General features: G+C 41.9%; 1 protein-coding gene and 1 non-coding gene across 2 annotated transcripts; one reads left to right on the forward strand and one right to left on the reverse strand.

Moving 5' to 3' along the window:
• The first annotated feature begins 6,823 nt into the window (after positions 1 to 6,823).
• On the forward strand, positions 6,824 to 6,927 carry LOC127791271 (small nucleolar RNA R71). Its single transcript, XR_008020911.1, has one exon. It is a non-coding gene; the product is annotated as a small nucleolar RNA R71 (small nucleolar RNA).
• Positions 6,928 to 10,125: 3,198 nt separating this feature from the next.
• Positions 10,126 to 10,913, reverse strand: LOC127790976 (uncharacterized). Its single transcript, XM_052320715.1, has 2 exons — positions 10,655 to 10,913; positions 10,126 to 10,256 (listed from the first exon to the last, which is right to left on the reverse strand). Exons 1-2 carry the CDS (start codon positions 10,911 to 10,913, stop codon positions 10,126 to 10,128), a joined length of 390 nt encoding a protein of 129 aa, XP_052176675.1.
• Between the last annotated feature and the right edge of the window lie 1,626 nt (positions 10,914 to 12,539).

A 12,539-nucleotide genomic window follows, 5' to 3' on the forward strand; every position in this document is an offset into this window, starting at 1 on the left:
CATGTGATTTTAGACGGTTAAATTATTTATATTACATGGTTAAATTTAATTAATACGAGCTACGGGTTTTATTAATCGCTATTAAACGTTTTACTTCGTAGCGGGAATGCAAGAAAGGCAAGGAATGGCCGTGTAAAGGCAAGCTCCTAACCCTCTTCTCATGTTCTTCAATTCTCGTGAAAGACCCCGTGATTTCTCGTATTTTATCTTCTCCCTTACTCTAATTTGGCGCCTAGCCTTATCTGTTGAATTATTATTCATTTATTTTAATTTAAATTAAATCCGAGGCTTCTAGGATTTTATTCGTTGTGAGCCTATGGGGGTTTGTACCACCCCCACTCCTTTTGGGAATGATGCTGAACCAGTCTGGGGACTAGGTTCCTAGACGTGTGGGTTTATTTACGGTTTTTCTCGGATTTATTTATGGTTCAGTTAGAGCTATCGAGCAGTAGGGCAGGGGTTGGTTGTTGGTGACATTGGGGTAGACTATTGTACGGCCCTAAAGTGGACCGTCGGGTGGACACTCTTAGTCACTGGCTGTTGACCAGTGCCGGGCACTACTGATTAGCTCTACCAGTATGAGATTCTCTGCATGTTTAGATTCATGAATATTGTTGTTCATGATTTGATATGCACATGGGTACGGGTTGCATATCGGGATATTCATTTATTGAGTATGCTTGAACATGGACATGCTAGCTTGGTCAGGTTGCATCCAGCACAGGCATATGCATCGCGTGTGGTTTACTATGTGGGCGGAGCATGGCCTGATGCCTGGATGTATGGGCGCCGGTGTATCACATTGATGCTCACTACGCCATTGCATTTCTATGTGCATTGCATGGCTACTGGTAGTTATTAGTTCTCGGACGGGAGTATCGTTCCGAGGGAGCCTATGGCTCGGGTGTCGGGAGTATCGACATGGACGGGTGACGGGAGTACCGACCCGGGATGGCACGTGCAGGTTTGTTGGAGATTCATGTTGCCTTTCAGGGCAGCGGCAGGTTGGTATGAGACTTGGGTGCCGTGTGTCTTGTGTGGGCCTCAAGGACCGGTATGTGCTTTTATGTTACTATACTATTGTGTTGTGGCGTCTCATGGCTTGTGTGTACTTGGGGTTGGTGTTTTGGGGAAAGTTTACTGGTTTTGTGTAACCTTCAACCTTTCTTTCCTTATGCTTGTTGATCGAGGCTGTCGAACCGACTAGATTAGTGTATGTATTAGGACTGGTTTGCAGCTAGGATGCTCCCCAGGTCGTCTCCCAACGAACTGTCAACGAACTGTCAAAACAAGATTAAACGAGGGGGGTTGTGATGAAAAACGAACTTAAAAATGCTCAAGAATGGAACAAAGATGAATTCTCGACCAACTAAAACGTAACCCACTACAAACCGTACCTCCTTACCATGGTAATCCCCATCTCACTTATGAAAATAATCTGTTTGGTTTGATTTTACTCTTTACAACCGTAAAAGATTAAATCAAAACGAGCAATTGCTCATACAATTTATAATATACCATTTCTTTCTAATCAAAGCCTCAACCGAGCACGTCAATTAAACCCATCCAAAGATCATGCATGCATTCACACAACCGCGTAAAAGAAACATACATAAACTTAGAGAAGGAAAAGAAACGAAATCATCAATAAAAACATGAGAATCGAGTTCCAAACCAGATTCGACTACATGACCGAGACTCAAACCGGGCAAGGGGTACGGGAATGTAACAGATTACAAGCGAATTAGCCTTCCAAAAAGATAAGATCGACTTTCTAAACATGCCAAATTCTTTCAAACTCAATTTGTCTCATTTTGTAAATATTTTTTTTTTAACTTCTATTCTAAATCTCCCCCCCCCCCACACTCAAACATTACATTGTCCTCAATGTAAGCAAGCAGCAAGAATCAGGTATAGGACAAGTAAGAAAAGTAAGGAGAGAGAAACAACTTGGTGGTATCAAGTCGGGGGAAGGTCCAAGAGAGATAGCTCCTCCACTGTGTGTTCTGTAAAGCCCTCGTAGAAATGCTTAAGCCTCTGCCCATTAACTGTGAATTTCTTCATAGTCGACTCGTCCATAATCTCAACTGCACCATAAGGAAAAACATGAGTAACCACAAAAGGACCAACCCATCTAGAACGCAACTTACCAGGCATCAATTTTAGGCGTGAATTGTGGAGGAGGACTTTATTGCCAACGTTGAACTCCTTCTTCGCAATCAATTTGTCGTGTGCCGCTTTGGTCTTTTCCTTGTAGATCTTGGAGTTCTCATATGCTGCTAACCTCAATTCCTTAAGCTCTTGCAATTGAAGCTTCCGCTTGGAACCAGCTTCTGTCATATCCATGTTGCATTGCTTCACCGCCCAATAGGCCTTATGCTCGATCTCTACCGGCAGATGACATGTTTTTCCAAAGACCAGTCGATATGGGGACATGCCGATCGGAGTCTTGTAGGCCGTGCGGTAGGCTTAAAGTGCATCTTCCAACCTTTGACTCCAGTCTTTCCTGTTGGGCTGGACTGTCTTCTCTAGAATGTGCTTGATCTGTCTGTTTGAAACCTTAGCCTGCCCATTGGTCTGTGGATGGTAGGGCGTTGCCACTTTATGTAAAACTCCATACTTTCGGAGCATGGATTGCATCTTCCTGTTGCAGAAGTGGGATCCTTGATCACTGATGATGGCCCTGGGAATGCCAAACCTACAGAAAATATGAGATCTAACAAAATCTGCAACCATAGAAGAATCATCAGTCCGGGTGGCTTTAGCTTCCACCTATTTCGAAACATAATCCACAGCCAAAAGAATGTACACAAAACCAAAAGAGACAGGAAAAGGACCCATGAAATCAATGCCCAATACATCAAATATCTCACAGAATAATAAAGGTTTCTGAGGCATTTCATTTCTGCATGAAATTGAACCTGTGTGTTGGCAACGTGTACAGTTCTTACAGAATCCATATGCATCTCTGAAAAGGGATGGCCAATATAACCCTGCGTTTAAGACCTTTCTAGCAGTACGTTGCGGACCAAAATGACCACCACATGCAAGAGTGTGACAGAAATGTAGGACAGATGCAAATTCATGATCAGGGACACATCTCCTAAGGACTTGGTCACTACACAAGCACCACAAATATGGATCATCCCATACATAGTACTTAGCTTCGCTTTTAAATTTATGTAATTGTGCTTTCTTAAAATGTGCAGGTAATTCAAAAGCAACTAGGAAATTTACCATGTCAGCATACCAAGGTTCAGTACCATGTAAGTGATAAAGCAACTCGTCTGGAAAATTATCTCTGATAGGCGGATGATCCATGTCAGACGAGTCGGAAGAAGCAGGTATCCGGCTCAGGTGGTCGACTACCAAGTTTTCAGCTCCACTTTTTTCTTTGATCTCAATATCAAATTCCTGGAGTAGCAACATCCACCGGATAAGCTTAGGTTTTGCATTGTGCTTCTTCAGAAGGAACTTTAGGGCTGCATGATCAGAAAACACAATAACTTTAGATCCCAATAAGTATGATCGAAATTTATCTAAAGCAAAGACAATGGCTAAGAGCTCTTTTTCAGTCGTGGTGTAATTGGCTTGAGCACTGTCCAGGGTACGTGAGGCGTAGGCAATGATATGCGACTTCTTATTCACCCGCTGAGAGAGAACAGCGCCTACTGCAAAGTTTGAAGCATCACACATGAGCTCGAAGGGCAACTCCCAGTTGGGTGGTTGGATGATCGGTGGAGAAGTCAATTGCCTCTTAAGTTCCTCGAAGGCTTGCTTGCATTGTTCATCAAAGTTGAAATCCACATCCTTTTGGAGGAGGTGGGATAATGGAATGGCAATCTTACTGAAATCTTGGATGAACCTCCTGTAAAACCCTGCATGGCCAAGGAAAGAGCGTACTTCCCGCACAGACGCGAGGTAAGGTAAAGAAGCAATGACATCCACCTTGGAACTATCAACCACGATACCTTGTCTGGAGATAACATGACCTAAGACTATGCCTTGCTCAACCATGAAGTGACATTTTTCATAATTCAAAACAAGGTTTTTCTCAACACACCTTTCCAAAACTTTACCCAAGCTAACCAAGCAGTCATCAAATTAGGTGCCATAAACAGAAAAGTCATCCATGAATACTTCCATACAATGCTCAAGAAATTCAAAAAATAAACTCATCATGCACTGTTGGAACGTACCTGGAGCATTACATAAGCCAAATGGCATCATTCGGTAGGCAAAAGTGCCAAAAGGACAAGTGAATGTGGTCTTCTCTTGATCCTTTGGTGCTATGCATATCTGAAAATAACCAGAAAAGACATCAAGAAAACAATAATGCGATTTACCTGCTAACCTTTCCAACATTTGGTCGATAAATGGAATGGGAAAGTGATCTTTTCTGGTTGCTTGGTTGAGCTTCCTATAGTCGATGCAGACCCTCCAGTTGTTCTGCACTCTCATGGGCACTAGCTCATTTCTTTCATTAGCCACCACGGTGAAACCTGTCTTCTTGGGGACGACTTGCACTGGACTCACCCACTTGCTATCAGATATAGGATAAATGATACCAGTCGAAAGTAACTTACTTACCTCTTTCTTGACCACATCTAGGATGGTGGGATTGAGTCTCCTCTGTGGCTGCCTCACTGGTCGGGCTCCTTCCTCTAAATGAATCCTGTGCATGCACAAAGAAGGACTAATACTTGGTATATCCGCCAAGGTCCAGCCTATTGCTCGTTTGTTCCTCCTGAGTAGGTCCAGCAATCTCTTCTCTTGGTCAGGGCGGAGGTTGTTGGCTATGAGCACTGGCAACTTCTCTCCCTCCTCCAAGTAAGCATACTTGAGGTTGTTAGGTAAGGGTTTGCACTCCAAGGCAGGTGGCTGTTGGATTGAAGGCAGCAACCTGTTTGTGTTTAAGTTAAGAGAACCATCTGCTTGCATGACATTCTCAGCAAGGGAAACATTTTCCATGGAAGGCTCATGAGAGTCGTGTAAGGTAGCGGGGTGCGCATGCTGAAAACTCATGTCAGATTTAGAAAGATTTAAAAACTCATCTATCTCAGAACAAGCGGCACACTTACTGAATCCATCATGATAATCAGGGAAATGCACACTATCAGGAAAGTCATGGATGGTGGGGAACTCAGAAACAAAGTCAGCAAGATCAGCACATGCAACATCAACCATCAAGTCAATAAAATTAACATGCCAGGAGGAATGATCTTCTGAAGGATACTTCATGGAATCAAGAATGTTGAAATGGATAGTATTACCAGCAAATTCCATAAACAAGGTACCCTCATGCACATTAATTATTGTCCTAGCAGTTTTCAAGAAAGGTCTTCCTAGTATCAATGGTGCATGTCCAAGTTTGTTATCATCTTCCATATTTAAAACATAAAAGTCAGCTAGGAAGATAAGATCCTTAACTTTAACCAGCACATCCTCCAAGACTCCCGTGGGATAGGCCGTGCTCCTGTTAGCTAGCTGGACTACCACTCATGTGGATTTTAATGGGCCAACCTGCAAGGATGCATAAACAGACTTAGGCATTACATTAATGGAAGCACCCAAATCTAGCAAAGCATTTGTGAATTGCAGCTCTCCTATAGTGCAAGGAATGGTAAATGTCCCTGGATCTTTGCATTTCAAAGGCATGGCGGGCTGGATTAGGGCTGAGACATTCCTTCCAAGGTTGACCTGCTCATTTCCCTTCAGCTTCCTCTTGTGGGTGCACAAGTCTTTGAGAAACTTGGCATACTTGGGAATCTGTCTGATGGCCTCCAAGAGTGGTATATTGACTTCCACCTTCTGAAAAGTCTCCATGATCTCCTTATCCAACTCAGCTTTAGCCCTCTTCTTGTTTTGAGTGGCTCTATGGGGAAAAGGTAATGGATTGGTATAGGGGTTCTCTCCCTTGACCTGATCATTATTGATGTGCTGCTTGGCCCTTTGAATTGAGAGGGGCTGCGACTCTTCTTTTCTACCGGTTTCTTCTTGTGCCTTCTCTGGAACATTCACTTCTTTACCACTACGCAGCATAATCGCACTCACATTTCCCTTTTGATTGGATATTAGCTGTGAAGGTAGTTGACCCGAGCCTTGACTCCTTAGCTCATTTATGTTAGTTGCTAACTGCCCAATCTGTGTCTCCAAATTCTGTATGGTGGTGTCAGTCCGTTGTTGGAATTTGAGAGTATTGGCAACCAATTGTTGCACTATGTCATCCAAGCTCAGTTCGGCCTTGGGTAATGTTTGCGCTTGTTGCTTCATTGGTATGGCATTACTTTGACCCGGTGCATTGAACCTCTGTTGGAATGGTTGAGTTGAAGCACCCCCATATCTGAAGTTGGGATGGTCTCTCCAGCTCGGATTGTAGGTGGGAGCATAGCGATCATACCTATTCTGTTATGGCTGTTGCTGAAACGGTCTTCCATGGAAGATTCCATTACATGATTCTGTGTTATCCTGCAATTGTGGGTACTGGTCAGCTACATGTGAAGATAATGAACAAATGCCACATACCTGCGGGGGCTGGTTTCGATCAAGGGCTAACTGGCGAACCATTGAAGTTAGTTCCTCCAGCCTATTTTCTATTCTCCGTTGGTCCATAGGTGCAGCAAAACCAACCTCATTGACAGTCTTCATGGGAGTGTTCAACTTGGTACCAAATTGTTGTGCATTTTGAGCCATCTTTGAAATTAAGTCCCGGGCTGCAGCTAGTGTCTTTTCCACTAAGGCTCCTCCAGATCCAGCATCCACTAAGTACCTATCCATGGGGAGCAAGCCTTCATAAAAATATTGAATGAGGAGCTGGTCACTTATCTGATGATGAGGACAACTAGCACACAACTTCTTGAATCTCTCCCAATACTCATGCAAGCTTTCTCCACCTATCTGTCAGATGCCACAAATGTCCTTCCGGATGGCTACTGTTCTAAAAGCAGGGAAGAACTTCTCCAGAAATATTCTCCTCAGGCCATCCCAATTGGTAATGGCTGAGGGTGGCAAGTAATACAGCCAGTCTTTGGCAGCTCCATCAAGAGATAAAGGGAATGCCCTTAGCTTTATTTGTTCTTCATCAACCCCTTGCGGCCTCATGGTGGAGCATACCACATGAAACTTCTTCAGATGCTTGTGTGGATCTTCACCTGCAAGACTATGAAACTTAGGAAGCAAATGTATCAATCCAGATTTCAGTTCAAAGTTTGCCTCCAATTGAGGATAGTGAATACACAAGGGTTGATAATGCACATCACGGGCAGCCAATTCTTTAATAGTTCTGTTAGCATTATTCCCATTATTCCTATTCTCATTGCCATTGTTTTCATTGGCAGCCATATTGATCAATTTAGGTTGGAACTCAGACACAGTATCAAAAACAATGGGAAAGACACTATTAGTCACTATCTTATCTTGAGACCTAAGTTCTCTTGCTTGTCGCCTACGGGTCCTCTCAATTTCTAGATCTAAATCAATTAGTTCACCCTTAGATGATCTGGTCATGCACTAAATATCAACAAGAGCAAAAATAAAACAAAAACACACAAGGAAGGATCACATAAACACACCAAGAACACATAAAATGGCCTAAAAAGTGGTCTAAACGTTGGAATTTGGCCAAAAAACACCCTCCTCACCGTAAACTCGTGACTATTTATCCTCACACCCCCATTCCTTTGGACACCAAAAATTAGGGCATTCCGAGATAGTCGACGGTGGTGAACAGTGTTGGTTATGGCAGAAAACAGAAAAGAAAAAACAGAAAGAAAAAAAAAAAAGAAAGCAACAAAGAATGAAAGAGAATTAAAAAGAAACAAAAGAACAGAACATAAACAAATCTTGTTATGGCAAAACAAATTGACGGTTCCCCGGCAACGGCGCCAAACTCTTGATCGAGGCTGTCGAACCGACCAGATTAGTGTATGTATTAGGACTGGTTTGCAGCTAGGATGCTCCCCAGGTCGTCTCCCAACGAACTGTCAAAACAAGATTAAACGAGGGGGGTTGTGATGAAAATCGAACTTAAAAATGCTCAAGAATGGAACAAAGATGAATTCTCGACCAACTAAAATGTAACCCGCTACAAACCGTACCTCCTTACCACGGTAATCCCCGTCTCACTTATGAAAATAATTTGTTTGGTTTGATTTTACTTTCTACAATCGTAAAAGATTAAATCAAAACGAGCAATCGCTCATACAATTTATAATATACCGTTTCTTTCTAATCAATTCCTCAACCGAGCACGTCAATTAAACCCATCCAAAGATCATGCATGCATTCACACAACCGCGTAAAAGAAACATACATAAACTTAGAGAAGGAAAAGAAACGAAATCATCAATAAAAATATGAGAGTCGAGTTCCAAACCAGATTCGACTACATGACCGAGACTCAAACCAGGCAAGGGGTACGGGAATGTAGCAGATTACAAGCGAATTAGCCTTCCATAGCTTCTAGGTCGAAACCGTGAGAATCCTCCAAAATCGGCCACACCTAATGCCTCTTAGCTAGCTCTTATTTATAGGGTTTTGGAAAAGAAAAACCTAGGCTAAATGGGCTTAGGGTTTTTTTTTATTACATATGGCCCATAATTTAATTAATTAAAAAGGGCCCAATGGATTCTAAATTTGCCCATAACCCATAATGAAGTATGGTTGCCTCTTTCAAACTTGATGTCCGTCCACCTTGCGAAGCCCACTTGCGCCTCTATCGAAATAGCTCAAATCTGTGGCCCAAGTCTGCCAAATAAGAATAAAAAAGTGTGAAGCCCAATAAAATAAAATAAACACAAGACAAATGAAATAACCTAAATAGAGTGCAATGAAGATGGAATAAGAGGGATAAATAATATAAAATATGCGCGCTATCACTTGCCGAGTCTCCCGACTCATCTTGTTTTTCCATCATTCCAGGTAGTCACAGCGTGGGCCATGGGAAAGAGTGTAAGCTTTTAGCAGCAGAATCGGTATGGTGTACAAACAGTCCTGTCAATCCCTGTCAACTCTGATAGTTGAGTAGGATTTACTCTATTATTTTTACTGTGCCAGGTCATCTCTCGAATCTCGTGTATGTTGGCACAGGAGCCTGTGTTTATTTACTTATCATGTGACCGCTATAATCGCGGGGTAACCGTAGAGCATGCATGTGTTTAGCTTTGCTTCCGCTGTTCTTGTTTTTAAGTATGCATGCTAGGGTAGTTCTTGTCTCGTGTTCATTCTTTTTCTCCTCTTGTAGGCGCTCCCATTCGGGTGGTCCTGGTGGTTGGGGATATCTGGGCGGGGGTGCTTACACTCTCCGCGCCTTCTGATTGTTTTCTTATTTTTGTAAATTCGAATAATTTGATAACAACGTTTTCAATCAAATAATTGATTGTTGTATCTTAACAATAACAATAATAACTGTAAAATTTTAAATATTTTATTGAAGAAATGTGAGACACCCCCCCCCCCCCCCCCTAATCATAGTCATGATAACCAAAAATATTAGCAATTTAAATATTTTATAGAAGAAAAGTTAAATTAATTATATATGTACATTCATTATAATGTTAATATAACCATAAAATATGGGTATTTGGTAAAAGTCCCTGTTTACTTAAAAGCCAGCAAATAATTATTTTCCACAAAATTAGAATCACCACAACTGCAGAAAATGTCATATATAATTAATATTAGGAGAAAATATTGATTACAATTGTGATACAACATCAACATCATTATGATGACTTTAGTTTCCCGAACAAAAATCTTAAAGAGCATATGGCAATGGCGAATTTTTGATAAATTTAAATTAAATAAAATTAAAAATCTTAAGAGAATATGGAGAGCTTGTAAAAATTTTTTAGAAGCCCAAATAAAACTGGCCGCCGCAAGCAATCTTAAAAAAGCCCACCACCAGCAGCAGCAGCAGCAGTAATTGGGTCATAGATTTTAAAAAGCCCAAATAACTCAAAGCCATGTTACAACATCTAGGAGAGGCTAAGGCAAGGAGATCTTACTGCTACAGAAGATCAAAAAAGAAATTCATTACCTTGTCCGATTTCCCAAATTGATATGCCTACTACTGCACCCCCATGAACGAGCTTCCTCTAGCCGCATTGAAATTGACAACAGTGACGGCTAAAACAGCACTACATGCTTGACACGCTTATTGTCAGTGTATACAAAAGAAAATGCTCCGCGCTGCTCTTCTCCCACTGAATAGAAGAAGGCCTGTGCTGTTCCAACAAAGACAAATAATCGAAGAAGGCCTGTGCATTAATATAGTAGTGAAGTCCTTTAATGCAGGAGAGTATTATTATACAGACAAAGAAGCAGCGATGCACTGACAAGATACAAGATGGTTTATTCTAGAATATGAGAGAGATCCTAAGAAGTCCATCTCCTGCTTTCTCTAATGACGTAGAACTGGGACCTAAAGGATTCAAGATGCTTTGGAAATCACAAATCATCGTGCCTTGTTTTATCACCAAGAATTTACATAGGAATTTGTAAATTGTAATCCTGCCTCCCAACCCTCTAACTTAGTTTCTTTAATCCAATTCTTCCGTCATCTGGTCCCATTAATCACTGAACACATGGTGCAAAAGGTAGGTAGGTTAATACCAAGCAGTATATATCATTAAGAGATGAACCAAAGTAACATTACCTTCGGAGAGGATGAAGTCATTGCCATAGAAATTGATACCAATAAATATCTTGTGGGCCAGGCTAGAAGTACCCGTACCGGAGGGACCAAGGAGTAGCTGTAAAGTAGAACGGATCCACTTCAGAGGTGCATGCTGCGGCCCTGAGAAGTCATAGGTCATAAGCGAAAAACCATCCACTGCATCACTCAAGCTTTTAAGATCCTCTTGCCCAAAGTCAATACTCTTGAAGTTTCTCCGAATATAGTGGACCTGTAACATGAACCAGTTGCAAGTGTTGCCTACTCTCCCTCCCTCTTCAAGCTCACAGCATGCAGTGCTTGGCCAAGTTGCCTAATGAACTGAAGTGCTTGTCTTGCAAAGCAGAAAAAGACTCCACAAGATTCACATATATTAGGATGTAAAAGCATTTGGGTTGTAAAGGAAAATGTTGGGTTACAATGGTAAAGATGAAGAAAATGAACAGAATTCATTCACGCTTAAGATACACAAATGGTAAATAAACTTTTGTATTACGTATAATTAGAGAGATAGTATCATCACTAGAAAAAGGTATTACAGAAACAAGATTGTTTCTTGTTTTGCAAAATTTTATGGCGGTATAATACAATTAAGAAATTAAGAATGGCTAGTTAAATAGATATTCATGAAACCAAAAAAGGAAAGAAAGTAATTCAAACAGACCTCTGATATAATCTTTCCCCCAAGGATGGAGAGTACAAAGAACAAAAATATAATAGACCACTGATGATACTGGACCGATCATCGAGATCTGCCTCGAAGCAAGTACCTGCAATGGCGGGGCTTTAATCTCCCAGGAGGACTCTGACGCTCAAGTTAGTAGAAGAAGATACTCGAAATGGAAAGTCACTCAGTAGTCAGATATCCATATCTGTAGAAGTTGACCTCTATTTAAAGATGGCGTCGAGCTTACTCTAAAGAGATAGGATAACATTTGAAAAAGACGTTGGAGAGAATCTTGATTGACCGGGTCACTCTCGTTCAAAATCAAATATGGGATGAAGATCTGGAGGACACATGGCGCTTCCTGAGACAGGCACGTGGCGGCACCAGGTTGGTAGTCTCCGAGGGTAGTATAGTAAATTTTTCTTTAGTAAAATATCCTCTCACCACTTGTCCCCCCAACTCCTTGAGTTGTGAGGGTGAGGAGCTCGGGCAACTGAAGGAGTAGTCCTCCAAGCTTTTTTACTTTCTTGCAAAAAAGAGTTTTTGCAAAAAATAGGATTAATGATCTCAATTATTGGCTCGCTTCCAAACTCAATGTCCCCTCACCCTTCTCATGGCTCTCAAAGAACTTTATAAAAAGGGATATGTACATGGTCCCCTTCTCATAAGCATTATTGGAGTGAAGGTATTTTTGGAGTGGAGTAAAAGGTAAGAGGCCTCTCCCTCCCTCTTTTTTTTTTTTTTTGTGTGGCCAAGACTAGCGGCCTCGGCCCTGCGCCTCGACCATATTAGCCTCGGTCGAGTGGGCTGAGGTAGCGCTGGCTGAGGTCGCGCGGCTCGGCCGTGCGCTGCGACCTATAGGGGTCCAGCCGACCCTTTTTTTTTTTTGAGGAGGGGGGGATCTTTTGGCCCCTGCCTCTAATTGGTTTTTCTTGGCTGGTTTTTTTCGTGCAAGCTTCCCACGAGGTACGAGAGACTCTGAGCGGCGCCTTCAAGTTCAATAAGGGACGGATCGGCTTCTTCCTAAGGGTTCTCCCGTTCATTTCCCTTTCATCTCTGGAATTCTTCTAATCAGCTTGTATTCCTTTGCCTCATTTCTCTTATTTTCTGTGATTTTTCGTTGTCTCTCTTCCCTATGTTATGTTGTTTTAGTAAGTCGATCCCCATGACCTCCTCTAGCAACTCGGATGGGAATAGCTC

The sequence above is a fragment of the Diospyros lotus genome, chromosome 14 (genome assembly GCF_014633365.1).
Source record: "Diospyros lotus cultivar Yz01 chromosome 14, ASM1463336v1, whole genome shotgun sequence".
Lineage (NCBI taxonomy): Eukaryota > Viridiplantae > Streptophyta > Magnoliopsida > Ericales > Ebenaceae > Diospyros > Diospyros lotus.

Excerpts from the sequence above, each read along its gene's own strand:
- LOC127790976 (XM_052320715.1), bottom strand. The coding sequence starts at position 10,913 with ATGTTACAGGTCCACTATATTCGGAGAAACTTCAAGAGTATTGACTTT. Across the intron at positions 10,257-10,654 it reads TGACTTCATCCTCTCCGAAG|GCCTTCTTCGATTATTTGTC; the intron begins GTAATGTTACTT and ends ATTAATGCACAG.